This window comes from Echiichthys vipera (assembly GCF_963691815.1).
Source record: "Echiichthys vipera genome assembly, chromosome: 18".
Classification (NCBI taxonomy): domain Eukaryota; kingdom Metazoa; phylum Chordata; class Actinopteri; order Perciformes; family Trachinidae; genus Echiichthys; species Echiichthys vipera.
Window position 1 is genome coordinate 7,861,178 of NC_139843.1, and position 27,611 is coordinate 7,888,788.

Sequence of the window (27,611 nt, forward strand, 5' to 3'; positions counted from 1 at the left end):
CACACACACACACACACACACACACACACACACACACACACACACACACACACACACACACACACACACACACACACACACACACACACACACACACACTTGCCACCCTCCGACACAGCATTCCAGTGTGTGCAGATGAAAGCCAGCCACCCCCTGTCTCCCTCGTGGGTGGAGTGATTTTCTGTGGTCACGAAGAGGAGTGGGAGGCAGAAGCCTCACACTCCCTCATTGATACTTGCAGAGTGTGAGGAACGGAAGAAGGGGAGAGCAAGTTTGAGACAGTCACATACACACACACACGCACACAGCAGGCTGTGAGCTGTGAGCAGGGATGGTAGCAGAGGAGATTGAGGTCTCCCTTTCAGGAGGTTCCCCATGGGGCTTCAGACTGCAGGGAGGAGCAGAGCAGCAAAAACCTCTACAGGTGGCCAAGGTACAGTGGAGCCTATAGTTTGTGTTTGTGTGTGTGTGTGTGTGTGTGTGTGTGTGCATACAGTAGGCCTATGTTGCAGAAAAGATACACAGCCAAGGTGGTAACATGAGTGGATGGGTTTAATAGAGTCTGCAGCTGCTAATTGCGGTCTGAGGCCTTTATGGTCAGTCTTTCAGTTTGCTATGTTTGTAATTCAAGCTTCGGTTAGTAATAAACTTTATAAAGACGACATAAAATCTGAATAAACTTAATAAGAGTATAGCTCATTGACTTGGTGTTGCTATTTAGTTTAAATCTCTTTCCACTTATGGGTATTTTTGGTGATTACAACATAAAAACAAAATACAAGAACTCTGGTACTCGGTGTACATATAATCATCTCTTTCACACAGAAGTCAGTAGATACACTTGTAGTTTGTTCAGTATTTGAAAGACAAGAATTACTAAACTTTGGAGAGCATCATTGAATTGGAGACGGATTAGTTTAATAGGTGAAGTCAGAATGAAATAGTTAGAAGCAGGATGTCTTTCCCCATTAAACTTCTGTATCTAAGTGATTGTTCCTCAGAAAAATACCACTTTTCTGATGAGCAGTTTGGACCACAACTAATCTTCCTTCTACAACATTATCTCCAGGACATACTATAATTTTCTCGCGCTCATTTGGCCACAGCCAATTAAAATTTCCGCCATTGTGATTCAGTCGATCAAAGAACAGCGTGAACACATGTTTAGGGGTTGATCTCGACTTGGATTTCATTACTGCATCCTGACGCTGACCGTACAGTATCAGAGACTAGTGGGGGTTAGTGTGCATTGCATACGTGTGCTTACATTCATTATTACTCTTCTGCATATGCACAACTACACACACATATGTTGCCGTGCACATGTGCACTTGAATGTGCCTACATTGAACACGCACACACAGTCGACATTGAACCAATTTCCGATTTGTCATTGTCATTGTTTATTTGAATTAATACATCAATTTTAAGGCTCTGGAATATTCTCTTCCACACTTCGGTTTCTCCAAAAGCTTTTTGCGTCTGTGTTTATGTATGTTGACAGTCCAGAATGTTGTCTCTAATAAGAAAATCTATTCTGGAGAGGAGGAATGCGACCTCGCTCACACTGATGTTGAAAAAATTGGCCGGTCACTCATAAGCTGTCATAACCTCTGATTCAAAATGGAGTTGGAGTAGAGTTCTGGCACCAAAGGCCTCTCTTTATCCGGGATTTTCAAGCAGATAAGGTCACCTCTGATACGATTTGGATCGGTGTGTGCTTTGTCCTGTTGGTGTATATGTGTTTGTGTGTTCGAGCATACCTCAGATAAGCCCGGTTGGGAATGGAGCATAAACTAGAGGATCAGAATAGCTCATTTAAGAGGAGCTGGAAGCTGAGCACGGAAAAATGCCTCTTGTTCACACACAGATCCGCACACACTCATACACTTTCCTCTCTCATATTGTTAAGTTCTTTCTTTCTCTTTCCCATCACGGTAGTGCCTGTCTTTCTTCGTCTGTCTAGGAATGTGGTCCATTTTCCTGTGAGGTTTTATTTTGGGTATGTGGGGAACATATGGTGAATGACTGGCATCCCCCGGTCCAGACTGGTGATGCAGCTGCTCAAACCCCCTCTTTCATGATGTTCACTTGTGCTGTGTGTGTGTGTGTGTGTGTGTGTGCGCGCGCGCGTGCACGTTTGCCTGACTGGGAAAGTACGAGATAGCTTGTCCTTCCATGTGTTTGTGGGATGCCACATTGGGAATACTGGGTCAGGAGATACTGATAAAGACAAATACTGAGCCCAGTTAAGAGGTACGGGAACACACTTTCCCCCTCTCAACATTTTTACAGTGATAAGCTGCGTGTACATATGTGTGGAGACAGAGTTGAGGAGCCTTATCTTCTTCTAATAGAGGAAACTGCAATCTAGTGGACAAGAATACACACCTCCTCATTTATCACCCGCCCCCCACAGACATACTTCCTGAAGGATCCTATGACATCATCTCTTAGCGACCTCCAGGAACAGCTGCATGACTTCACGAGTTATTCTGATACAGGGACAAAGATGTGCTGGCAGTATACCCGGAGAGGAGAGCCGCCTGTTGCTGGACACTGTTCATCAATTGTTGAGCTTTAGGTCATTTCACCAAAGAATGATCTCACTGAAGAACACTATACAATCTGTAGGACTTTTACAGGAAACACAATGAAGTAACCTGGATAACTGCCCCGTCATACAGCTACTGAGATGGTTTAAAAGTCCCATGTTGTAGAAAGGGATTATTCATGGATCTATTAATAGACCTGTTTAGGGCACCGCCGCACAACCTTGCAACCGTTATTTTACAGTGGCTAATCGCAGTACTGTAACAAAAATGTGCGGCCCAAAAGGATTTCCTCCATAGACCCCCACTGTGAAAGAGACGTCTGTAAAACTGATGACAGGACGCCTCGAAATGCAAACAAGGTCGATTATGACTCTCTTTTTTTGTGAATTTCTTAAACCATGATATTTGTAGAACTCCCCCCCAAGTCCAGATAAACGATCAAAAAGCGGCACATCCCAATTTAAGGTTAATTAGTTTATGAGCACAAACCGCACAAACCAGCAGGAGAAACACTACTGCGCATATATTCAGTGGGCAACATACCAAAGAAGTAAACCCGGAAGCCCAGAAAGTTTTTCGGCATTTGCACCAGGGGAGCAATTTTCATTCGAATGAATACGTCTAATAATACATCCATGGTCTAACTTTAGTGTTTAATTATTATAAAGCAGGTTGAGGTGCTGTATAAATAATGTGAAAGTATCCAAACGCTCAATCCACAGAGAAATGCACGCAGTCGTATTCAGAAACTGTGTTTTTTAAACAAGCCGTCAGGACTTCCGTACAGTTGTGTTCTGTCATATTTTGTTATTTATTTTGATAATGCCGAATCCTGAGAGCAGATAAAACTTTATTTATCCTCTAGGGAATTGCTGTGCAGCAGTTGCAATAAAAAGTGGGAAGAGTGCAAATATAAGTCTAACATAATGACAATAAGCTCCAAAACCTTTGATGGTGTAAGCTTTTGTTTATTGATAAATGACTCCCAACAGTCTTAGTCAAGGCCGGTGCAGCTTTTGCTTTGATTTCAGCCCATTCATTCACTAGAAATCACCATATTTTCATTGTACACAACAAATGTTTTAGTTGACAGTTTCAGAGTGTACACACATCATATCGAGATACTTAAGATGAAAACAAAACAGTGGTTCCTAATGTAGGGGTTTGACCTCTTGACAGGTTGCAAGACTAATAAGATGATAAAGAGGAAATAACATTATGTTACAAGAAATCATATGTTATGGTTATATTTAGCATTTATAATTTGTAGACTATTACAACAACAGGTGTATTGATTTGTTTCAAGGGGTCACAAACCAAAGAGGTGGGGAACCACTGGTCTAAAAAAGTTTAATAGCTGACGGAAGGTGAAGATCACATGTGGAAGTATACAATGTATGTAAATAAGTATATTTTCTGTATTTATGTGCTATTAAACACTTCCCTCTCTGCAGATACGCAGGCGCAGCAAAGCTTGCAGAGCTGGACTGAAGGAGCATGACGAACTGGTTGCCATTGGCGACCATATGTGTGCAGAGCTCAGTCATGCTCAGGCCATGAGTCTTATAGATACGGAGAGCGCTACACTCAACCTGAGGGTTAAAAGGTCAGAGCCTGGACTCAGGTGCAGTACATGAAGCCAAGTTAGACAAAATGGTGCATGTTTTTTTCACAACTTTGTTTGTTTCCAGGGCCCCTTCTGGATTGCACTCTTCATCTTTCTCTGCATCGCCATGCTCCTCCATGAGGGTCCTGTCTCCCCCAGCGGGCCCCTTGCCCTCCCACCATTCCTCCATCCTCTCCCCCACGGGGATACCCAAGGGCATCACTTCCCCTCCAGACAGTGAGGCTTACTACGGAGAGACAGACAGTGACGCAGACACACAGGCACTCACGCATCGTCGCCAACGCCGCACACCTCCTCACGCGCGTTCACCTGCGCGCTATGACAACCAAGAAGAGGAGGAGACCTCAGAGATGAGCGGGTAAAGGACAGAGACCTCCTGTTGTCGGTTTATTTTGTCATAGAGAGTTTCTTTGATTTGTCTTCCCAAAAAAGCCGTAACAACATACTGGGATTTCCTGTCCAAAAAACACTGCAGTGTTATAATCTTTGCTGTGTTCTGTCTTTCCTCTGAGGTATGAGAGCGCCACAGATGCAGGGGTTTCCATGCAGGGGCAGTGGGAAGGTCAGTGTCTTCCTGGTGTCCCTCGCAGAGAGCTCATCTACCAGCCCCTCCAGACTGAGTGGACCACTCCAGCACACACCCCACACACTCTGACACCTCACACACTCACACCGACCCCTGATCAGGGATTGATGGAAGCGGAGGGAGAAGGGGACAGTGGCTTTCAGGAGGCGGGGGGCTGCATCGGGCTGGTCTGCCCACCGCTCGTGTCTCCTGAACGGGCGAAAGAGGCTCTGATGTCGGGCTGTGGTAAACATCTGGTGCCCATGGTGGGACCACAGACTCCGGTCAGCGACGAGCTCTCCACCACCTACATGGACAAAGCACGGCAAGCCAGTGAGTATATATCTTCATTCAAAACTACAGCACTGTTGCATATAATAATAATTTCAATAGTAATAATAATAATTTAACTTTCAAAACAAAAACCAGAGAACACAAAGTGGTTAGAAGATAAACCACACATTCAAAGTCATATCTGCAGAAATATTAACAGGATTTTTTTTAAAACCTCCACTGTTATTTACATGTTTTATTACAATTTGATATTACTATATACATGTTATTAAATACATACAGCACATATGCCTGCCTGCACACATGCACACATAACAAACACATGAAATTTAAAGGAATGTTTCTCCCTCAAAATGATCATTTGTACATCAGTTACTCACCGGTGTTACTTTGAATTCTTGATTTTCTCGGATACTAATGAAGAATCCCAAAACTGAGACGAGTCTTCTGTTTTTCTAATTGATATACAAATGATCACTTTGAGAGTAAAATATATTCGAGACGATACTGATCGAGTTTGTCAGGTCGTTCCAGAGTTGAGGTGCTGCGTCACATTTGATCACCGATACACATCACCACCTGACCGAAGTACTGAAATCAAATGATGATTCACTGTTGTTTACTCTTCTTCTTATTCAATTACAACAAAGGGTGATAACATGTTTGTTCTCTTTTGTAAAACCAAAGACAACACAAAGATCAAGAGAAGAAGTTAAGCCTCATGTTTGAGGAATCAGGACACAGGGTTTATTAGTCTAAACAAAACGCACCATTCAGTTATGTTAGAGGCGACCATGATCTTATTTGTGTATGGTAATTATACCGTCATGTAGCTTTTATTTTAAATGATGCATTACAGCATGCCATGGGTGAGTTTGTTCAGTTGGATTCAAACATTTTCAAGTTAGAGGATGTTACACCAGCCTCTCTAGCTTCTCATGGTGATGCAACTATTGCAGTCTGGACCGCAGTGTTGTTGCTCTTTGGATTGTGTCTGTGAAGGCATCAGCTGTGTAGACTTAAAGCTTATCAAAAGCTAGATCACCCTCTAGTGGTTGTTTTCTACAACCTGAGCATCCAGTTACATTTACAGGCTGGTGGTGATAGGGTGAGATATACCAGATACCTGCAGAGGTATTCCACCTCCCCCCTCCTCCCCTCTTCTGTCCCCTGAAACAGCAGTCCATCTCTTCTGTCAGTATTCGGAGTATTTGCTCACTCGCTGTATTTATAGGCATTGAAGCTTCTGATCGACAGGCTGGACGCATCTCTGACTTACAGGCCACACAGCTGAATATGTGGCGTGTGAGTGTGTGTTTGCATGAATGTGTGTGTGTGTATGTGCATGTTGGGGTCTGTCTTTCTTGCCACATGTGTGAACAGTAGGATACGTACCAGTACAATGTTTATGATTCTAGAGCTGAAACGAATAGCCGACTGACTGATGATTGATTGATTAATAACTTAATAAATAAAATATTAATCAAACCAGACAGCTTCTCTTATATGAGGATGACTTTTTGGTGATTACAGATATTTGTGTTTTCGGCTTTTGGTCGGACAGAAAAATCGTTTTGAAGTCGTCCCCTTTGGAACATTACGATGTGTATTTTTCAACAGATTTTGGCATTTGATAGGGTAAACAATTAATTTCCTCAACTGAAAAGTAGAGAATCGTATTTAAGAATATAGAATATTAAAACGGCTACATGACATAAAAGTTAAGATTTTCAGGCTTTTCTCTTACCTTTGCTTATTTTCTCCTTGCATCGTTTTCTCTTCAGGCCTCAAAAAAAGTATTCAAATGAAAGTGAGGAGGGTAAATTTCACATGTTGCTACGATTGAGCAAAACAACATTTGGAACCACTCGATTAATTAAAAATCATTTCTAATTACAGCCCCATATGATTCCTACTGTGATGGTGCAATGCAATTTTAAAGGACTAGTTTGTTAAAGGAATAGAATCGTTTTGGGAAACACACTTCTTACTGAAAGTGAGATGAGAAGGCCGATACCGGTCCGATATCTGTACGGAAAATCCAAACTGCAGGAGGAAGTTAGCCTAGCTTAGCATAAAGACGTGAAACTCGTAAACAATTTTTTGTCCCCAGAAAAAAACCTGTCGACACAAGCACTTTTAAAAAAAAAACTCCATCCAAATGAAAACGCAAAAAAAACAAACTGAAACGCTGTTAATAGCATGCCAAACCAACAAGGGGAGATATAACCCTAACCCTTTCTGCTGTGTTCAGAAACCTGAACAAAAAGCTATGGAAGACCACCAAGCTGCAATGGCACATCCATCTCTCCGTAACACATTCAGTTGTTCTTCAATATTGTGAAAGAGTAACTCTACATTCATGTGAAAACTTGTAAAATCTCCTTATAGCCGTTAGAGCCAACCCTAGTTTGGCAAAGTCTGCCATTGCATTAAATGTCGTCTCACAAAGAAGGTGAGAGCGCACACTGCAAATTTTTACCCTGGAAGGTGTTATCCAAAATATTTGACCAGTTTACGCGTGGACGAAAGGCCAAAACACACAAAAAGCTGTGTAGAAGTCACTAACTAACACATTGTGTCTTGTTTGCATAGTTTGTACAAAAACTGAAGTGTAAAAAACGTGACGAAAAGAGAAAGACACACTAGGGGAAGCAATCTCCGCGACCCGCTCTCTAAAAGAAAGCAAATATTTCCCAAGATGTTCCTTTAACATATAAAGTCTTATCGTCTGGTTAACCAGTCGTGTCAACAAGGCCATAAGCTGATCCAACTGAATAACTATGCACTGACTGAGTTGTGACTTCATATGAGCGAATGTCGCAGAAATGAGAGCTCTATTATGATCAGGATCTGAATGACTTAGGTCAGGGCTTTACTATAGGACGAATGATGACTGCGTTCAGGGACCTGCCCTTTCTCATGTTACACACACACACACGCACACGCACACACACACACACACACACACACACACACACACACACACACACACACAGGCGCGCGCACGCACACAAACACACACACACAGACAGCCTTTGGCTTTTGGATATGGGATTGTTAGCTCTGCTGCTAGAGTTGTGTGTGTGTGCAGTAGTCGTTAGGTGTAAAGTGTCAGCAGCAGAGAACAGCACAACAGTAAAGAGCTTTCCTCTATAAACTATAATTGGATTTATGAAGTCACACAAACACACAGATACTCACACAGTGACACTACTCTCTAAATATCCTCTGGAGAGGGGTCTTCCTTTCCTTGTGTGTGTGTGTGTGTGTGTGTGTGTGTGTGTGTGTGTGTGTGTGTGTGTGTGTGTGTGTGTGTGTGTGTGTGTGTGTGTGTGTGTGTGTGTGTGTGTGTGTGTGTGTGTGTGTGTGCAAGCGATAGAGATTGGACAGGTGTTTGATGCCTGTCAGACAGACAGGAATAGTGGGTTGACATCATGTTTTGGTTTGGTTGCTGAACACAAAGGTCTTTACATGGGCTGTGTCCTGACAGAAGAGCTGGAAGACAGACTTCCCCACTCAGAGCAGAACTGGACTCTGTGAGGGTGTGTGTGGGAGGGTTTGAGGGAGTTTAAGGACACATACACACACATACACACACACAAACACACACGCACACACACACACACACACACACACACAGACTCACACTTGGGAGATGCGGGACCTCACATCTTGTTCAGGTTCAGACGTAGGTGGACACACAGTCCCGCACATCGTGTACGCAGGTAAGACACATTAAAACCCTTTTATGTCCGTTTACACACAGATTCACTCACAATAGAATTAATGTGTGTCAGTTAAAATTGAAATGTTGTTTTTCCAAATTATTACTTTATTTCTATTGTAGAAGAATTTAGTCTAGGGTCTGTCTGTCGTTACTGTCTTTTAAAAGGAAGGTTTTTGTTGTAACTGTTTTTACTGGGTGAACTGATGGGTCTCTGTAAATCAGTATACAGTGTACTTAACCTACTCTACGTGGAAAGTGTCCTGAGATGACTTTTGTTATTGTTCATTAATGTTAAGGTTATTTGTCATCGTTGCACTATAATGGACTATAATGGACTGACGATTCTGATTCAGACGTGTTAGAATTTGGTTAGTTTTGTGGTTTTACGCTGTAAAGACATTATATAAGTTACTGTTTCCATATTGTAGTGCTTTATCAACTATCATCTAGGCATTGCTTTTTCTTTTGCACCACCATGAGGTTCATTTTTGTGTTTGTGTGTGAAATGTCTCTAAAGCTATTCGAGGGATCGTCATAAAATCTGGTTCAGACAGTTATGTTCTCCTCAGAACCTATGGTGACCTGGTAATACCAACATTTGGTTATAATACCTACAAACTAATGACATTTTCATCAGCCTCAGGTGTTGTTTTTGTTTAATACTAATTAGCAAATGCTAATATGCCAAACTAAGATGTGATATCATTTAGCTGCCAGGACCACTCTGCATAAGTAGAGTCTAACAGAGCCGCTAGCAATGCTGTTAACCCAAATATTTGTAGAAGTAGCTAAAACTTTGCAACTGAAATATCAAGTTTGATATAAGGATTGTGTTTGTTTGTTATGTCTCCATGAGCTTGAATGAAAGTTACATACGTATGTGAGTGCACAGAGACTGCATCAGACAATGAGTATGTAGTGAGGATATCCATGTGAGGTGAGCCAAGATACTAAAAAGACTCAAATAGCCTTGGACATAGCAGAGATACACACAGGCACAAACAAGCTTTTGCGCAGAAGAGATACTTTGATCTGAACTTCCCGGGGTGTGTGACTCAACTCTGGAGAGCAGCGGGAATTCTTTTTTTCTAAATCCACAACACACACTCCTGTCTGTCACTGGTAATCCTGATCGCAGCTCCTCACTGTGATAATACTGTACAAATCAGCCACTGCTCGCAGTCAGTGATGGCTATCATGCTGTTGTTTCCGTTTTTTGTCACCTGTGCCTTGTTATGTATTCATCAAAAAAAATCCCATTACCGGTTCTCTCCTTTGTTTCCTCTCTCTTACAGCAAATTTATTTTGGTATCTCTTTCTTCTCTCTTCCTGTCTTGTAGAGTTGCACCGTGGGGAGAGCGTGGTGGAGAAACAGGTGAAAGAAGCTCGTACTAAATGCCGATCTATTGCCTCGTTGCTGACTGATGCTCCCAACCCCAACTCGAAAGGGGTGCTTATGTTCAAGAAACGACGGCAGAGGGCCAAGAAGTACACGCTGACCTGCTTTGGCAAAGCTGAGGGAGATAGAGGAGGGGATACAGAAGGAGACACAGGAGGGGAGACAGAGGAGGAAGGAGGAAGCTCCATACTGAGTGGTTCAGAAGTTGACGAAGAGGGATTCTCAGCATCTTTTGACCCCACGTGGGACACTGGTTATCTTGACCTGCTGGACAGGAGAAGCTCTGCCTGCCCGTCAACCACACCAACGACTCCGACAACGCCAACAACTAATCACAGTTCTGGGTTGGACAACTCTGCCTATCATACTCCAGGATTTGTGACCTCTGTCAATCAAAGCCCAGGGTTGGAAGTCTCAGGGCTGGAGAGCTCAGCCTATCAGGGCTCAAGGCTGGAGAACAGCTTCACAAAGCAGCCAATCAGCAACCACCTTGCACACATGTCTCCTCCAGCTGTGGCTCTGACCAATGGGGGGTCAGTAGCTGTTAGTCGGGCTAGTGTTGTTCTGAGCCCGCCCTCTCAGATGCCACTTGCAACTCAAAACGGGACGCATGGCAGCCCTAACCTTAGTCCTAACAATAATATTAGTCCAAGCCCAATCACAGACTCAGATCATCAGCTGAATCCAGGTGTTCTGAACCGTACTGCACGCCCCTTCACCCCAGGCCCTATGTCTTCTCGTCCTTCTGTGACCTCCGTGATGTTTCGCCCTCCCAAACCCACTGCTATGACTATGACGACCAGTCCAGTGGCCGCTGTCTCCATGGTGACTATCCAACCTACTCACTATCCATCAGGGTCAGATGCAAGGAGAGCGGTGTCTAGTACCTCTCTGTACATCCCTCCAAGAAATAACAACAGCAACTCTCCCCCTTCAGCTGTCCCTCAGTCATCTGCACCTTTCTCTCAAACTGCCACATATCCACCCACATTTTCCCCTCAGCCCGCGGTGTATGCCTCCTCCTCCATCCCGTTGTCTCCTTCTGCACCTCAAAGTACCCTTGTCTGTCCATCACCTGCTCAGCCCTTCTCCCCTCCGGCCCCACAGCCATTTCCCTCTCCTTCCACTCCTACTTATCAACCTCCCTCCACCTGCATTCCTGCCTCTCACATCTCCCCACCACATCCCCCGGATCTGACTAAGGTCTCCTTCCATGCTCAGCTCAACCCACCGCCTTCTTTCCAATCTTCTCCATCTCCAGCTGTCCACCCCTACATCAACATGGCAGGTACCGGGACTCCTGGCCCCCATGCTGCCATGGCAACTGCATCACCTCTGGAAGCTCCTTCCGGCGATTCGCTGTCGACACGAGAGGAGCGCATCTCCGTCCCTGCCGCTCGCACTGGCATCCTGCATGATGCCCGTCGTCGAAGCAAACAGAAGCCAATGTTCTGCTCAGTCCAGAACAAAGATGTTTCTCCAAACCCGGACTTGCTGTCAATGGTCCAGAACATGGATGTCCACTTTGTGAGAACCCCAGGTGCTGAACCTGGAGCTGCACCCAGTGGGGAGACCGGACATGAGTCAGGGCCTGAGGAAGACTGGCTGAGACTGGGGGCAGAGGCCTGCAACTTCATGCAGGCTCAACGGAGGTCCAAGCCACCGCCTGTTGCTCCCAAACCCAAAACCCCTGAGGTGCCACAGCTAGCAGGGAAGGGAGGTGAGCTGTTTGCCCGCAGGCAGAACAGAATGGATCGGTACATTGTGGAGCGATCTCCCTCTGTTGCAGCAGCACCTTACTCTCCCGCTCAGACGAGGGAGTCCTCACCCACGCCATCTCTCCCTTCCACCTGGAAGTACTCATCCAACATCCGTGCTCCTCCTCCCATCAGCTACAACCCCCTTCTCTCTCCCTCCTGCCCCCTGAAGGCCCAGAAGAAGCCTGAGGTCACAAAGCGTGGGCCAGCCGGATCTAAAGAAAAAAAGAAAGCTGGCCTTAAGTCTGTAGACATTATGAGCCACCAGCCCTACCAACTCAACTCTTCTTTGTTCAGCTATGGGGGTGGGGTTCCCATGAACACTTCCACCTATCAGCAGCAGGGAGGAATGACAAGTGGTCCTCAGAAGACAGCACGAGTTTATGAGGTAAAGCGCTTCTCCACACCCCCGCCAACATCCACAGGGCCCACTCCTAAAGTTATTGTACCTCGAGCAGCCACGACACTAGGAGAACCACTGTGGCGCTCTGATGTCACATCTCCTCCACCCACAGTTGGCCCCACCCCCTACCAACCCTATCAGCCTCAGCCTCAACCCCAACCCCAACCTTACCAACCTCAATGGGCCACCTCCGCTCTGTCTCCCCCACCTCCTCCAGCCCCTACCGCTCCACTCCCTCAGCTGCCAACCTTCTCTCCTGCTCATCCTCCAGTCCAGTCTCCTACTTTCTCCCACCTTCAGCCCTCCAACAGTGCACAGGCCAACAGGCAGTTTAAGAGTGCCCCAGATCTGAGTCCCCTGGGCCACGCTGGTGCCTCTCGGCCAGAATCCACCAGCACTCAACCTAACAGGGTCCCCAGGCCCAGGTTCAGCACTTCCAACATGGGTCTGCAGCCTTGCGTTTGGCGCCCTGGATCCACAATGCACTGAGCAGACTCTGGTTCTGGACATAGTAAATCACGGCTCTTTGGAAACATAGAGCAACATTTTTTAAATAGGTCCATGTGTTTTTAGTCTTGTGATATTATTATTCAGGGCTGCAGCAGCTTGGGGTTTTGCCAGCCACGTTTTATCACAGAATCTGTTTGGATCAGCACCAATGTAGCACATTTTATCACTTCCATTTAATCTTGTTGACTCATTTATCCAATGCATTTGGCTGTAGTTAGACTAAACACTGTGTTTTGCAAAGAAAATGTAGTGTGGACGGAGAAGTGTTTTTCGAAAAACAGGGGTCAACGGCAAATTGAAAGGACAGAAAGAGATGCTGGGGAAAACTGAAATACAGTTCTGTAAATATTGTATTGAATGATGAAGAAGTTTAAAGATAAAAAAGTTGAATAGAGGATGTGAAAAGACAAGACTGCCGTGAGAGAGACGTGGTCGGGGATAAGTAAAAGATGAAAAGGAAATTAAGTGACATAATATAAATGTCGGATGAGGTGAAAACTGCAGATTTGACTTATAACTTCACAATCTGTAAACATCCTACAGTACCCGTTGTCATCCAGGATGATCATATCAGAAAAGTTGCTTTACTAACGAATTTGAAGTAGCTGCTACTACTGTAATTCCCCCGCTGTTATATTCTAAGGATTTGTGTTTGATGATTCTCTTTTGTTGCAGTTGCGCTCTGCTGCAGTGTGTGCTTTGTTTTCTGTAGTTTTTCATAGCGGGGAAGAGCACAGCCATTTACAGTAGCCTTGATTTCTGATCTGTTGAGAGGAAACAAGAGATGTATAACATGTCTCTTTAGCTGTTTTCCGCAGAGACATGCGGCTGAATAAAAATAGACATGACTCACCTCAGCTGTCATTCTGTTTCTGCCTGTGTCACCCGCTGCCACACCAGGCCCCGGTATCTCCTCCTACTGTCAGTTTTGACCCTTTTCTCTCTTGCAGGCATTTTCTGACTTATCTTATGGTTTGATCGTTCTCTCTGGATTTAGACATTAAATCTTTGAAAATGATAGTTTAATTGTGGAGAAAATGCTTTTTTATACTTTCACCACATGGAGGCACTGCAGGATTTGTCACCCAGACATGTCGCACCACTACAGTTCATGGTGTCCTTCCTTGTTTCATCACAGATTTTATATAAATAGAATATTAATAGAACATTTGATGTGGCAGTAAAACACCTGGCAGGGGGAATATATATCCATTTTTTATATGGTTTTATACTTTAAAGGTCCTATATTGTCAAGCTTCTGATGTCCTTTTATTTTAATTTTAAAGCAGGTTGAGGTACTATATAGATCCTGTGAAAATAGAGGTTACCTGGAAGTAAAAGTTTTAAGAGTATCCCTCTAACTACAAGTCCAGCCTGCCCCAAGTATTTTGGCTGAATTTCCTTAAGGAAACGAGCCATGGAGGGGCAGGGCTTGTGGTGGTGATTGGGTGGTGAGTAAAAATGATCTTTTTTCAGGGTGTTGTGGTGGTACTTTAGAGGGTAAACCAATAGTGAAGCCTGTTAGAGGGCAGAGCACGTATGAAAAGTATCAAAGCCCTCAATCCACAGAGAAATGCTCACAGGGCGTAGTCAGAAACTGTGTCTTTAAATGAGCTGTCAGGTCTTACGTACAATTGTGATGTCACAACTATACTATATATAGGTAGAACGTGCCGTTACAGTCATTCCTCGGCTTCATTGACATTCAATGAGACACAGGGAGTGCAGATGTGGAAGACCCAGAAACAATGACCAATCAGAGTGGACTGGGCTTTAGTGTGTTACAGACAGAAGGTGAATACAGGTATATTCAGACAGACAATATGAACATTTTTTTTTAACATTAAATCACGTAAACATGTTCTAGTAGACACCTAGTATGAACCTAAATAAATATAGCATAATAGCACAATATGGGACCTTTAAATCAGATGTTCTCTAACTGTAAACGGTGCGTTTGGTAATCCTGCTGAAGGAGAAGAGATACAAATATTTTCAAATACATTGCATCCCTGATTTTGAATTCCTCCATTTTGGATTCAATATCTTAGTATTCGAGATGAAAACATCCTTGTTGTATCACAGCAGTTTTAATGGCAGCCAACTGAAGGCCTTGGAGCTGTGAAACCCAACCATGGCCACAGAAAGGGACCTAACCTCTGACCCTTGACTGGGATCAGGTGACAGACGGGGCTAACTTTAGCTGCTAACTTTGGTCCTGTTCAGGTCCACTGGTAAGCTTAGCTGCTGTGCTAGTGGAAGGTATAACACACACACACACACACGCACACACACACACACACACACACACACACACACACACACACACACACACACACACACACACACACACAAATCTGACTCCAGTTTGCAGCAGACTCATTTTTCTACAAACTAGGTCACTGGATTTTAGAAATGCATAAAAGCTGTAACTGCACTTATGGTAATGACTGAAGTGCCTCTTTCAACTCTTGGCCAAATTACCAAATTAGTTCTACAATATTCTCTTTTTCAGTCTCTCTCCACTTCTCTGGTAATACCTCTCACTCAATTACACACACACACACACACAGACACACACACACACACACACATACACACACACACACACACACACACACACACACACACACACACACACACACACACACACACACACACACACACACACATACCTATTTTTGAAGCTGTTAATCTCCAGCGATTTGGCTCTGTGCTAAACTCTTAATTCTGATGGCCTTTTTTACAATGTGATTGAGAGTGAGGAGGGGAAGTGCTATCTCGTACATCCCGTCTCCCCCTGCTGCTCTGCCAAAGAGGCTCTTTATTTGCACCGTGTTTCTGGGTCAAAAGAGTGTTTAGGGTCAAGCGGCAGGATTTAGGGGCAGGTCAGCAAATGGACAAATAATGGTCATTCTCACTCTCATGTGGATTGATCATTTTAGGGTTGTTATTACACTAAACGATCGGCTTACTGTAATAAATAATTACTCAAAGGTTGTTTTTTTTCATTACCAGCAAGCTTGGTAATTCACCCTCAAACTGGGAGTTTTATTCACTGATGGATTTATAAATCCGCTACACACACACCTGTATCAAGGCCACAGGGCACTTCAAATTTCAGGACTACCATACTGCACAGGTGAGGGATGGCAATCTTAAACTACCTATTGGCACTGTCGCTTGGTTGACTCTCCACTTTTTTCCAGAGTAGAATTTCTCAGCAGCTATTACATGCCATGAAATATGCAACCTTCAAGCATTTCAGTTCTCCAAAGAATGCATCCTACAGACCTCGGTGATCTTCTGGCTTTTCATCCGGTGCCACCATCAGGTAAACATTTGGCACTTATCCTGTGAAATAGCTCAACAACTACAGGATAGGTAGTCATGACAACGGGTACAGACTTTCATGTTCCCCTCAAGAGTAATTGCAATACCTTTGGTGATCCCTCAACTTTTCATCATATTAAAGTCTCCCTGTGTGTGTGTGTGTCTAATACTTTAGTTTATGACCAAATACCTGCAAAACTAAAGACATCAGCCTCAGCTGAACATTTACGCCTGCATGCTTACACACTAAACTAAGATGATGAACATGGTTATAACATTCAACCTGCTGCACATCCCAAAGTTAGCATTGCAATAGTGAGCATGTTAGCATGCTAGCTGTCCTAAGTACAGCCGCACAGAGCCACTAGTGTGGCTGTAGACTCCTTATCGTGTGAACCTGCAATAACGGACATCGCCCCCACCATTTGCAGCGTGAGACCTCTTCCTGCAGCTGTCCATCTCGCTCTCTGTCCTGAGACAATAGGAACGCTCGCTCTCTCTGAAATGACCTGTGATTGGCCAAAGTCTCCTGTCACAAATTTGATTTTCTAAAGCTTGAAAACGAAGCCAAGATGATGAAAAGTCTGGTTTTCTCTCAGAACACTTAAATCATAATATGATTATTGTGGATTCTTTTGCACAACATTGACAAAAATAAACTGCCTACCACATGAATTAATTGGTCACCTGATGAATGTAAGTCCAAAAATAATTCTCTTTTAGATCTGTTTTGGTCTCTTCCAACTCCTTTCACATTATCACATTGCTTTGTCATTTAATACGTTGTTCATTCATTCATTCATCTTCAACCGCTTATCCCAGGGTCGGGGTTGCGGGGGTGCTGGAGCCGATCCCAGCTGACATTGGGCGTGAGGCGGGGTACACCCTGGACAGGACGCCAGTCTATCACAGGACACATAGAGACGTACAGAGACAGACAACCATTCACACCTACGGGCAATTTTAGAGTCATCAATTTGTTATTATAGAAAATATGTATAGCTTCTAAATACATTGTTTTTTCAGTGTCACCAACCTTCTGATGAAATTCTTGCTATGAACAATCCTTCCCAGTTTGATGAACCAATCTTTGTTTACTGATCAAAACTCAAAGTGACACAGCAGAGAAATAAGGAGCCTTCATAGCTTTTTTAAATAACAAAAAAACAACAACAACAGCAGTGACTTACAAAAGCTGCTGGTTGAATCTAAAAAAACAACGAACTGACGCGGAACTGTGACTGACATGATGATACAGGTGTAACTGCTTTCAGGCATAAACAAGTTGTGAAGTTACAAAGGTTTAGTTATAAAGAGACTACGAGAGGTGGAGGAAAACACTTCAACAAAAGCATAAATGCCCTTAGGCTGTTCAAACCAAGTGAAAGAGGAAGAAAGTAAGGAGCTGGAAAGACATTTTCTATTCTCTTGTGTTGCTTGTCATGTTCAAAAGCCCTGGTTCCCCTGCGATTGGAAGGGGTAAGACAAATCATCATGCTGTTCCTCGTCACTTCACAAGCATCTGCTGCCTTTCAAGATCAGGATTTTAAAACGATACAGTACACATCTCATCTGGCTGTTTCAAAGTCTAGAATGAAGACTAAGGCCGATCTTTGCAAACAGGAAACAACGACTTTGAGATAACCCTGAACCCCCATTTAAGTGAGGTTTGCACAAGAACTGACAGGTGCATCAGTCAACATATCAACAGCTCCTTACAAGACAAAAGAAACTACTGTGTTTGGTTGAAACCCTGTTGTTATCCTAGCAACATGTGTGTGAAGAGTCGATCTTGTCCCAGTCTGCATCGAGAAGCTGTAAATAGTTCATGAAATAAATCTCTTTTGCCCCTCGTGAAATCATAAACATTTCTTTGAGGGAATATTTCTTGTTGTGCTTCATAACTGTGGTGAAGCTGCTGTAAGTCAGTAATTGCTGTCAGTTTCACCAAAACCCTACGCAGATTTTTAATAATCAAATAATTACTGGTTTGTATGAGCTGTCCAATTCAGCTATGAATCTTTAATGCAACTGTCCATATCAAATATTTTGTCATCTTCAAATGTCATCCTCAAAAATAAAACGAGACATAAATGTACGGGTTATACTTTAAGCTTGTCGCCATCTTTAAATGAGTTTGCCTTATCTTAAAGATAAAGTTGATAGATTATTTAAAAAATACCTTTTCAGTTTGTTGTTGTCGTTCATTTTACCAACCTGAACTCGAAACACACCCACCTCTTCTTTACCCCCTACTCAATGCACAGAACCCCCCCTCCCACCCCTGAAGCCAGGTCCAGAGCACTGGAGCAGCCCTACTGACAGGGTTTCACTCTCTCCGGGGCGAAGAGGAGGGCAGGCAGTACAATACAAGCTCTGGGACACATATTTACCTGGGAATCTCTATTCCTCCTCATCCGCGTCACACCTTTTCTGGGACCTTCTGGGACCTGTGTTTTCCCGTGGATATCTGTGTCTTAGGTAAGACATTAGAGAGGTGGTAATGTGTGACAGAAATCTCACTCACATGCCTTGAGTGCTTGTGGATTATCTGGCACTGATGGTGAATGAGTTGTCAAATAATTTTGGATCCCATTTAAGCGCAAGAGGACAGTTCAATTTGATTCCTGTGGTTAGCAGATTTTGGCTGCAGGAGAGGACCCCATCAGTGGCCTGTCGATGCCTCTGCAACGGGATGAATTAATGACTGAATGAACGAGAGAATCAGAAGTAGATGCTTTAACTTCAAATTAAATGTATTTATTTTCTGTTTATTTTGATAAAAGTCACAGAACTTACTATATAGAATTTGACCTTTTATATTGCAGATTAACGATTCCTTTAGTACTTAATTTCAAGTCTGAATCATGACAGCCAGACTGTCCTTTTCTCCCACCAGCTCATGCTCTACCTAACACTCTGGTGGGTGAGGAATGTGGCCTTCTGCTGTGGAGTTTTTAGTCCGCGGGTATGGATGCATGTGCGTACTTGGGAATGTGCTTACTGATGTCCTTCCTCCCCAGCTGTCTCCTCGAGATTTATCAGGAGCTAAAACCGGCTGGTCGTGGGGGGGGGGACAGGAGTGCCTCTTCACTCAGGGAGGCGGTAACAGGACCCAGGCCCTCGCGCTGCTCCCGTTGTCACCATCAGCACAGCACTTGGCCTTTTCCCTGAACATCCAAAAACACCTGTAATCTCCAGTTTTTAATCCACGGCCACTGACTCACATTAATCACAAGAGAAAAGCTATTTGAGTGCAAATCTGGGTGTGTGTGTCTGTGTGTGTGTGCGTGTGCGTGTGCGTGTGTGTGTGCGTGTGCGTGCGTGCGTGTGTGCCTGAGTGTATGTACAGTCCCACTCAGTGCTATAGAACATGACTACATAAAAATAGCTTGCACAGGACTGAATCCCAGGCTAGGAAATGAGTGTCAATTACAGCGGATGAAAAGCAATTACATTAACTGTCTCCCTGCAGACGGGCCCTGCAGCATTTTCTCTTGTACTGGGATTCACCTCCAGCGTTACATAATTGCTTTCGACCTGTGCCTACTGCCGGCCCCCGTTTGAGTGGTTAGTCAAGAGAGAGATAAGCTGCCATTGGGAATTAGTGTCCTCAAGGGCATGCGGGGGGCTATACACAATGTTTAAAGTGTACTTAAGTTAATTAGGGAACCCAGCGAGGTTCCTGCTGGACCATACTAGAATTCAGGATTTGAGGTGCAAATTTATCTTTAAGAAACACGTCTTGGAAATCAATTTAGATGTTCTTGTGAAATACTTAATACTTAGTAAAAATACTTACTATAAGTCTCTCCTACAGTATATGATCAATTCAAATCGATTTGTACTGAGTACTATAAATGCTATATGGCCACAGCCTCCGTAATGGAGGAACAAGCGCAATATATCACAGTATCATGGCACCATCCACATTTTCGACCTGAACTATTAATATAGAAAAATAACAGCAGACCTAGGACTGAACCCTGGGGTACACCAGGTAATTCACAGCCCATCCCACTGCCTGGTCAGTTATACCAATACTAGTCAACCTATGTTTCAGAATAAGATGATCAGCTGATTTAAAACCTTTGGACAGGTCAATAAATAAAGCAGGTTACTGGTCACCTGACAAATATAAATCCGGTATTCACCCTCCTTTCAGCTGTTATTTGGTCTCCACCAACTCCTGAGGGAAATATCTGTCTGTAGCCTAATCTGCTAAATGCTCGACCATGTTAACGGGCTAGTCACTAACTTTGTTTGTTTGCTGCTTGGTGCTGGGCAGGTAGTGCACAGTGGGTTGTAACGCTGCGGACTGCAAAACCAAAACAATGAACTAAAGGACACAAAAACATCGCAGAGCCGGGTGATAATTCTCTGTGGGTTTTTCACTACGAGTAAAACCTTTCCCAGTACACATTTGATCCAATGTTATTTTACAATTTTATACAACTTAAAAATGTAATAAATCAAAAACACAGAAAAATAATAATAACAGAATGGTGGATTAAAAGAACAAAGACCATGAGAAGAAGTTAAAAGATAATTATTGGACCCAGAGTTAAGAATATTCAGACTGGGCCTGTATATTTTACTTTCTATGTAAGGAACCTTGAATTCTTTGACTGATCATTTTGATGATTATTGTTATTATGAAGTCATAATTTCTCTGTTCTCTCCTTTAGCCATGTCTCTCACCACTCCTGCCCCTTCTAACAAGAGGAAGAAGGCCAGCAAGATAATCACTGACCTGTCCAGCGTCAGCCAGAATGGTAAAACACAAATACTCACATTCAACCTCATTCCTCAAAGACCTTCCTCTATCTAATTTTGAGCTGATTATCCCACCCAGTAAATGCCAAATAGATTTGTAAGTTTCCCTCTGCGGTGTTAATTCAACTGCCTGGGTGTAAATCGCTGCATGTGGTCTTACGATACTACAATAAAAAATAAAAACACTCACACACTTGTTCCAAGCAGTAACATAATATCTAACATGCATGTGGCATCTCCTGGAGGGATGTGGGTCATTATCAGATGGCGGAGCTGCCACAAATCTGTCACCATTGGAGGCAAGACAAAATACCAGACGGTGATTCTGCTCCCACCATATTAGTCTGAGGTGACCCAAGTGTATTCAATGCAACTGGTAAAAATGTGAAAAAACTCAATGCTGCCTATACACGAATGCATAAATAATCCAATATAATATAATGTAATCATCAAATATATTATAATATATAATATAACACTTACAGAGGGCATTTTTCTTTACAGCTAAGACCAGAGATCACCCGTAATGGAGTGATGTTACGTTACATCACTGTTGCAGAATGTTTTTTTTCTTATTTTGTCACAGACTTGTTTCTGCACCTTAATGCTAATAAATAACTTTTTATAAACTAATCTAGGTCACTCCACATGGACCAATAATGGTTAAAACTTGACACTACCAATTATAAATGAGCAAACAAATTCTAGATAACACGGGAATTAATAAAACATTTTTTAACATCAACCCAATATTTTCTTTTTCCACTCTGTGTTTCGCCGTAATATGACGTCAACCTGGCAAGTAGTGTACCCAAATTTTTCAAGTTGTTCCGACTTGAGGAGGCATATGAATTTTTTCAGTTGGGAACTCATTTTTCAGATTATTCTGAAACCACATGACTAAAGCATTACACGCTTCTGTACACAAGATACACCATGTTAATTGTTGTGTTTTAGAGATGTTGGTAGGTGGATTTTGGTCTCTTTGGACAACGCCAGGCTGGCGGTTTTCCCATTTCCAGTCTTCAAGCTCAGCTAAGCTAACCAGCTGCTGACTGTAGTGTCATATTTACTGTACAGAAATTAGAGTCAATCTTCTCAACCAAGTCTTAGAAAAGCAAGAAATAAGAAGATTTCCTTTAAAATATATTTTAATCTGCACCAAAAAATTCTCAATTCAACTCAACAAATACATTATAATATATAATATAACACTTACAGAGGGCGTTTTTCTTTACAGCTAAGAATAGAGATCACCCGTAATGGAGTGATGTTACATTACATCACTGTTGCAGAATGTTATTTTTCTTAAGAAAGAATCTATATATTTCTTTTACTACTGAGAAAAGTGCAGAAAGGTTAAAACCATAAATATTAAGTCATTTTACAAACACTAGTGGCTTTACTTGTCTGTTGCTTGGTCGGTGGGTCCACCACTTCTGCTCAGACAGAAATATTTCTTCTTGATGGATCACCATGAGATTTTGTACAGACATTCATGTTGGTCCGATGATGAATTCTATAATAACTCTGGTGATCCCCTGACTTTTCCTCTAGTGCAATTTGTCCAATGTGTTTTGGGTTTATGGCCAAAATACCTGCAAAACAAATGACGTTCCCATCAGCCTTTAGCTGTACTTTGGTGTTTTAAAGGGGTCCCCAAAGTCACACAATAACACGAACAAACTAACCGATCGAGGCAGCGGCAGACCAGGAAATCCTGTGTTCTGCAAAGTAAAATTACTGTTGCAGCTTTGCAGAGCTTCTATCAAAGCTGAAGACACTCAGCAGTCTTGTTTTAATATGTTTTGTTTTCTGTCTGTAGCAAAACTGACATTTACTTGTTGCATAATATATTACAAACCGCAATATATTCCCTGGCAGTCTCTGAGCATGCAATCTGCAGTCTGAGCATGCTCTGAGTGTCTGTGCACATGTTTATATCTGTCATTCAACAATCTGTTGATGCCTTTCTCCATTTGTGTCCTTTGTCGTTATCGCTTCCACTCCCCCTGCTGTCACATCTGCAGCCACATCTGTATTTTTCCACCACTTCGTTTTCAGTCCGTCAGTCAGTTAGGAGCTTACCCTGCTTATCGCTTATTTCTCTCCAGTTAATGCCCACTCATCTATCCATCATCCCTGCCACCGTGTCGATCTGACATTTGTCCCATGCCTGTATGTTCCCCGTCTGTCCACCCCCTGCCTCTGTCAGTCTGTTCAATTTCCTCCCAGTCAGCAGCCAGCTCCAGTTTCACATTCTTCTGAATTAACACTCTAATCAATATCCCCATGGGAGAGTTCGCTCTACTCAGCAGCCTCAATTATTCTCTCTCTTGCACACACTCTTAACACACACCCACTTGCACAAGTCTGATTTACGAGGCACTGCTAACAGCTCTCCGCAGCATTGCAATGCCAACTCCCTGCTTTATAGATGTGTTCGGGTGTGTGTCCGTGTGTGTATCTGTGTGTGTGTCCGTGTGTGTTGGTTTATGGCTGGACTCCAGGTGTTATGAGTGATATCAGGGTGTATGTGGTGGATGAGAAGAGTGTTTTATGAGAAGCTCTGTTGAGCAGTAAAATCCATCAGATCTCTCCATCACTGAAGAGAAGAGTGGCAAGAGAGAGAGCGAGAGAGAGAGCGAGAGAGAGAGAGAGGGAGAGAGAGAGAGAGCGAGAGAGAGAGAGAGAGAGAGAGAGAGAGAGGCAGTGTTTTATAAGGATTTCCTTCTATAAACAGAAAACCTGCCTTGACATTCCCCAGTGCCCTTTTCTTCCATATTGCTTTGGCCTAGTAACCCTTACAACTCCCCAGGTTTCACACACACACACACACACACACACACACACACACACACACATACATACCAGAGGATACAAATATGCCCTTTACAGTCTTACACATCCGCTATTTAATATCAGATATATAGTGGAAGGTGAACCCACCTTTTAATTTGCCAAATAAGTTTCACTGATAGGAGCGAGCACGGCTCAGACAACATAAAGTCTGCACAGTGATAAATCACCATTGGAGGCATGAATCAGATTTCTTTAAAGTTTGTGCAGTAGTTCATAAACAAATATATTTAAAAAAAAGTTTTTTTTATTAATGTTTACAATCGATACCACTGTTATAGTTGTCTGTTAGGTAGGAAGATGGTCCCATTCCCAGAGTTGGGAAATCATTCTTGCAACTTCAGTGTGTTCTTGAGCTTTATTGTGGAAGTAACATGGATGCTACATAGATGTGTTGTATTTTATTACTCAGCGTGTTAGCTGTTTCTGGTATTTATATTGTATTTGAAGCTATTAGTGATTTTGTCACAGACTTGTTTCTGCACCTTAATGCTAATAAATAACTTTTTATAAACTAATCTAGGTCACTCCACATGGACTAATAATGGTTAAAACCTGACACCGTAATACCAATTATAAATGAGCAAACAAATTCTATGTAATACGGGAATTAATAAAACATTTCTTAACATCAACCCAATATTTTCTTTTCCCCCCTCTGTGTTTCGGCGTAATAAGACGTCAACCTGGCAAGTTGTGTACCGAAATTCTCCAAGTTGTTCCCCCTTAAGGAGGCATATGAATTTTTCCAGTTGGGAACTAATTTTTAGATTATTCTGAAACCACATGACTAAAGCATTACACGCTTCTGTACACAAGATACACCATGTTGATTGTTGGGTTTTAGAGATGTTGGTAGGTGGATTTTGGTCTCTTTGGACAACGCCAGGCTGGCGGTTTCCCCGTTTCCAGTCATCATGCTCAGCTAAGCTAACCAGCTGCTGACTGTAACCAGAAATTAGAGTCAATCTTCTCAACCAAGTCTTAGAAAAGCAAGAAAATAAGAAGATTTCCTTTAAAATATATTTTAATCTGCACCAAAAATTCTCCATTCAACTCACAAAGTTTTTCTCCAAATTTGAAAAACCCATTTCTATTTTTACGTATCCAACTGACTAATGAACAGACAATCAAATTAAATAAAAAATCTACCGTGTTAGTGCAGGAATGCAATACAATTCAATAAAAAAGCTTTTTATCTAATGCACTTTACACCACTCTGCATTTTTCTCAACATACAGGTAAACCATGACGATTGATACCTCGACTCCATATTCAGTCCCTTCATTTTGTCCTCTTCTTCCTCTCTCTTCCTTTCAGAGGATGAGTCTGACCCTGAGGCCTCAGAGTTCGACCTGGGCACCAAGATCAAGACGCCCAAGGACACCATGCTGGAGGAGCTCTCCTTGAACACAAACAAGGGCTCCAAGATGTTCAGGATGAGGCAGCAGAGGGTTGAAAAGTTCATTGTGACCAACCAGAACAAGGTAAGATTGAAGAAGAGAAGGGGACCGTGTGTGTGTTTGTGTGTACTGACCAGACTATAGCTTCCTTTTCTTTGTCTTCCAGCAGAACCTTGAGAACCTGCTGATGTCCCCTCCCCCTGTTCCACCAAAACCTGAGATGCCAAAGGAAGAAGGTTGGGTCCCAGGGGAACTTTTAATATTTTCTCTTTTCAGTCTTTCTGTTGAGATTTTGCATTTAATCTTCTTCGTCTTCCACTCTTTTACTTCCCTGTCCCTGTGTGTTTCAGTGGAGACAGTGGATGAGGAGGCGGAGAAGGAGAGAAGGAGGAAGAACTATGGACCCACCTACATATCCCCATGGGAACGAGCTATGAAGGGCAATGAGGAGCTGACGGCCACCATGAAGGCCTCCATGCCAGGACCCATCCGGATGCACCGAGAACTGCCTCTGTACAAGAGTTTCAACAGGTATGAACACAAACAACAACCATCTAATCACCTAATCATCTAATGTAATCATCAAGAAGGTTAAAGGTCTGTGATGCTCATGTGACATTGATATGTCCATTTGGCTAAAGTATACCTCAGAGGTGAAGTAAGGGCCAGCGGCTAGCTGTCACTCAAGAGGCCACGCCCCGAATTATTCATAAACTTTGACCTCCAATAAAATAAACACTAGCCTGGTACAAGGCTCACCCCCCTCAGTGTTGTCATGAAGATATGACCTAAACATACAGACAGTTGTGGACACTCGGAGAACTGCAGTTTTTGGTGCTTCCTTATTGGATCAACCAGGAAATCGCTGTGATGGAGGCTTGACTAGTAACAGTGGGGGTGCTGGTGGCACAGAGCCTGTTGAAAATAAGCAATTTCTCTCTGTAGCGTTGCCAGCTAATGGTAGTGCTAGCATAGGTTTTGTGAAGAAGATTCAACCGTAAGATGAACAAGACAGTTACAGTTACAATTTCAGGGAATGCAGTGAGAACATGCTCCTGAGACAGCAGACAAAACCCCCAAAATCACAGCTATTATAATATACACAGTGCCGTGGATATTTATGGATAAACTTTTATCCTGTCACTAGCACGGTGACCTATCAGCCCCCTGCTTTATTGTTTATTTTTCTGTAAATAGGGCCATCATTTATTAAATGAACATCGTGCTGTATTGAAGAAGACTTGAAACTAACTATCATAAACTCATTACGAAAATGTTTACTCAGTTAATAAATTAAGTGAGAGGTAGGTTCATTTTCTCATTGACTTCTACACAATTGGACTTTTATCTTGTAGTAATTAGTAGAAAATTATATAAAGTGCAGTGTGTTCTTTCATATGTTCTTGTAAGCTGAAGGTTGTTGTGCAACGTTGCACAGAGCCAGAAATGCTCGTCCTGGTGTTACCTTCCTAAGCTTCCTCTTTCTTCCTCTTCTCTCCTCAGGACGGCGCTGCCATTCGGCGGCTTTGACAAGCTGCCCAAGATGTTGGCCTTTGAGCTTCCAGAGTTCAACGATGCCACCGACGAGCCGGAGCCCATACCCAACCTGCAGGCCGACATCCGCTCACGCCCCTCATTTAATCGCACACCAATCGGATGGATCTGCAGTGAGGACAACTCCAACATCCACATGGACCTGGACAACATCCCCTTCGACGGAGAGACAGACGACCTGTGAACACGCATGCACACGCGAGCCGTACATGCACTGGAACTCATAAACACACACACACACACATAAAATATGCACTCTCACATGAGTGTTTACATCAGACATATTGCACGACATACACTCACAGCATAAGCACTAGATTAGGAACTGCTGAGACTCCCAGAAACACATGTTGAAATGTATTTTAATTCCATGGAAACAAAATGAAAAAAAAAAAGAATTAAAACTGATCTGATGGAAAAGGACAAAGTATCTCCCCGGGTCTCCTATCTGCTTTCTAATCTTTTCATCCCCAAACAGGATTAAGTCTTACTGTGATTTTGCATAATGTGAGCTAATGTGAGACCTGTGTGTGAATAGATACAGATGAGCACTCTGCACTCTTAAAACCATGTATTTATGCAATAAAGTTCCCCTTTACAGAATGTCTGTCTGCTTCTGATGTCAACACTGCATGTGCAAGTCGTGGAGAAGGGTTTTTTAAAGGACACATACAAAAAAACCCGTATTATTGATAAAATACTATTAACTATTTTGTGTATTTCCAAAATGAAGTAGCTGCTCAGGGCCCTACATCCACCAAACAACAGACAGAAATTACAAATCTTAAAAGGCTTCTGCTCAATTTTGTCATTATTTCAGTATTTCTATACCAAGGGAGCTGTGAA

At 42.9% G+C, this 27,611-nt stretch overlaps 2 protein-coding genes across 3 annotated transcripts; both read left to right on the forward strand.

Moving 5' to 3' along the window:
• The first annotated feature begins 261 nt into the window (after positions 1–261).
• Positions 262–13,685, forward strand: LOC310960699 (synaptopodin 2-like protein). The gene is made up of 5 exons (XM_083932466.1): positions 262–433; positions 4,010–4,161; positions 4,247–4,540; positions 4,695–5,080; positions 10,112–13,685. The coding sequence occupies exons 1-5, from the start codon at positions 332–334 to the stop codon at positions 12,817–12,819; spliced, it is 3,642 nt and encodes a 1,213-aa protein (XP_083788592.1). The 5' UTR covers positions 262–331; the 3' UTR covers positions 12,820–13,685.
• A 4,833-nt stretch (positions 13,686–18,518) lies between these two features.
• Positions 18,519–27,358, forward strand: myoz1b (myozenin 1b). 2 transcript variants are annotated; one of them, XM_083932256.1, is made up of 6 exons: positions 18,519–18,654; positions 20,862–20,948; positions 25,129–25,295; positions 25,378–25,447; positions 25,562–25,742; positions 26,715–27,358. In XM_083932256.1, exons 2-6 carry the CDS (start codon positions 20,864–20,866, stop codon positions 26,947–26,949), a joined length of 738 nt encoding a protein of 245 aa, XP_083788382.1. In that variant the 5' UTR covers positions 18,519–18,654; positions 20,862–20,863; the 3' UTR covers positions 26,950–27,358. The 2 variants fall into 2 exon arrangements, with proteins under 2 accessions (XP_083788382.1, XP_083788383.1); XM_083932257.1 differs by having other exon boundaries at positions 25,381–25,447.
• The last annotated feature ends 253 nt before the right edge of the window (positions 27,359–27,611 follow it).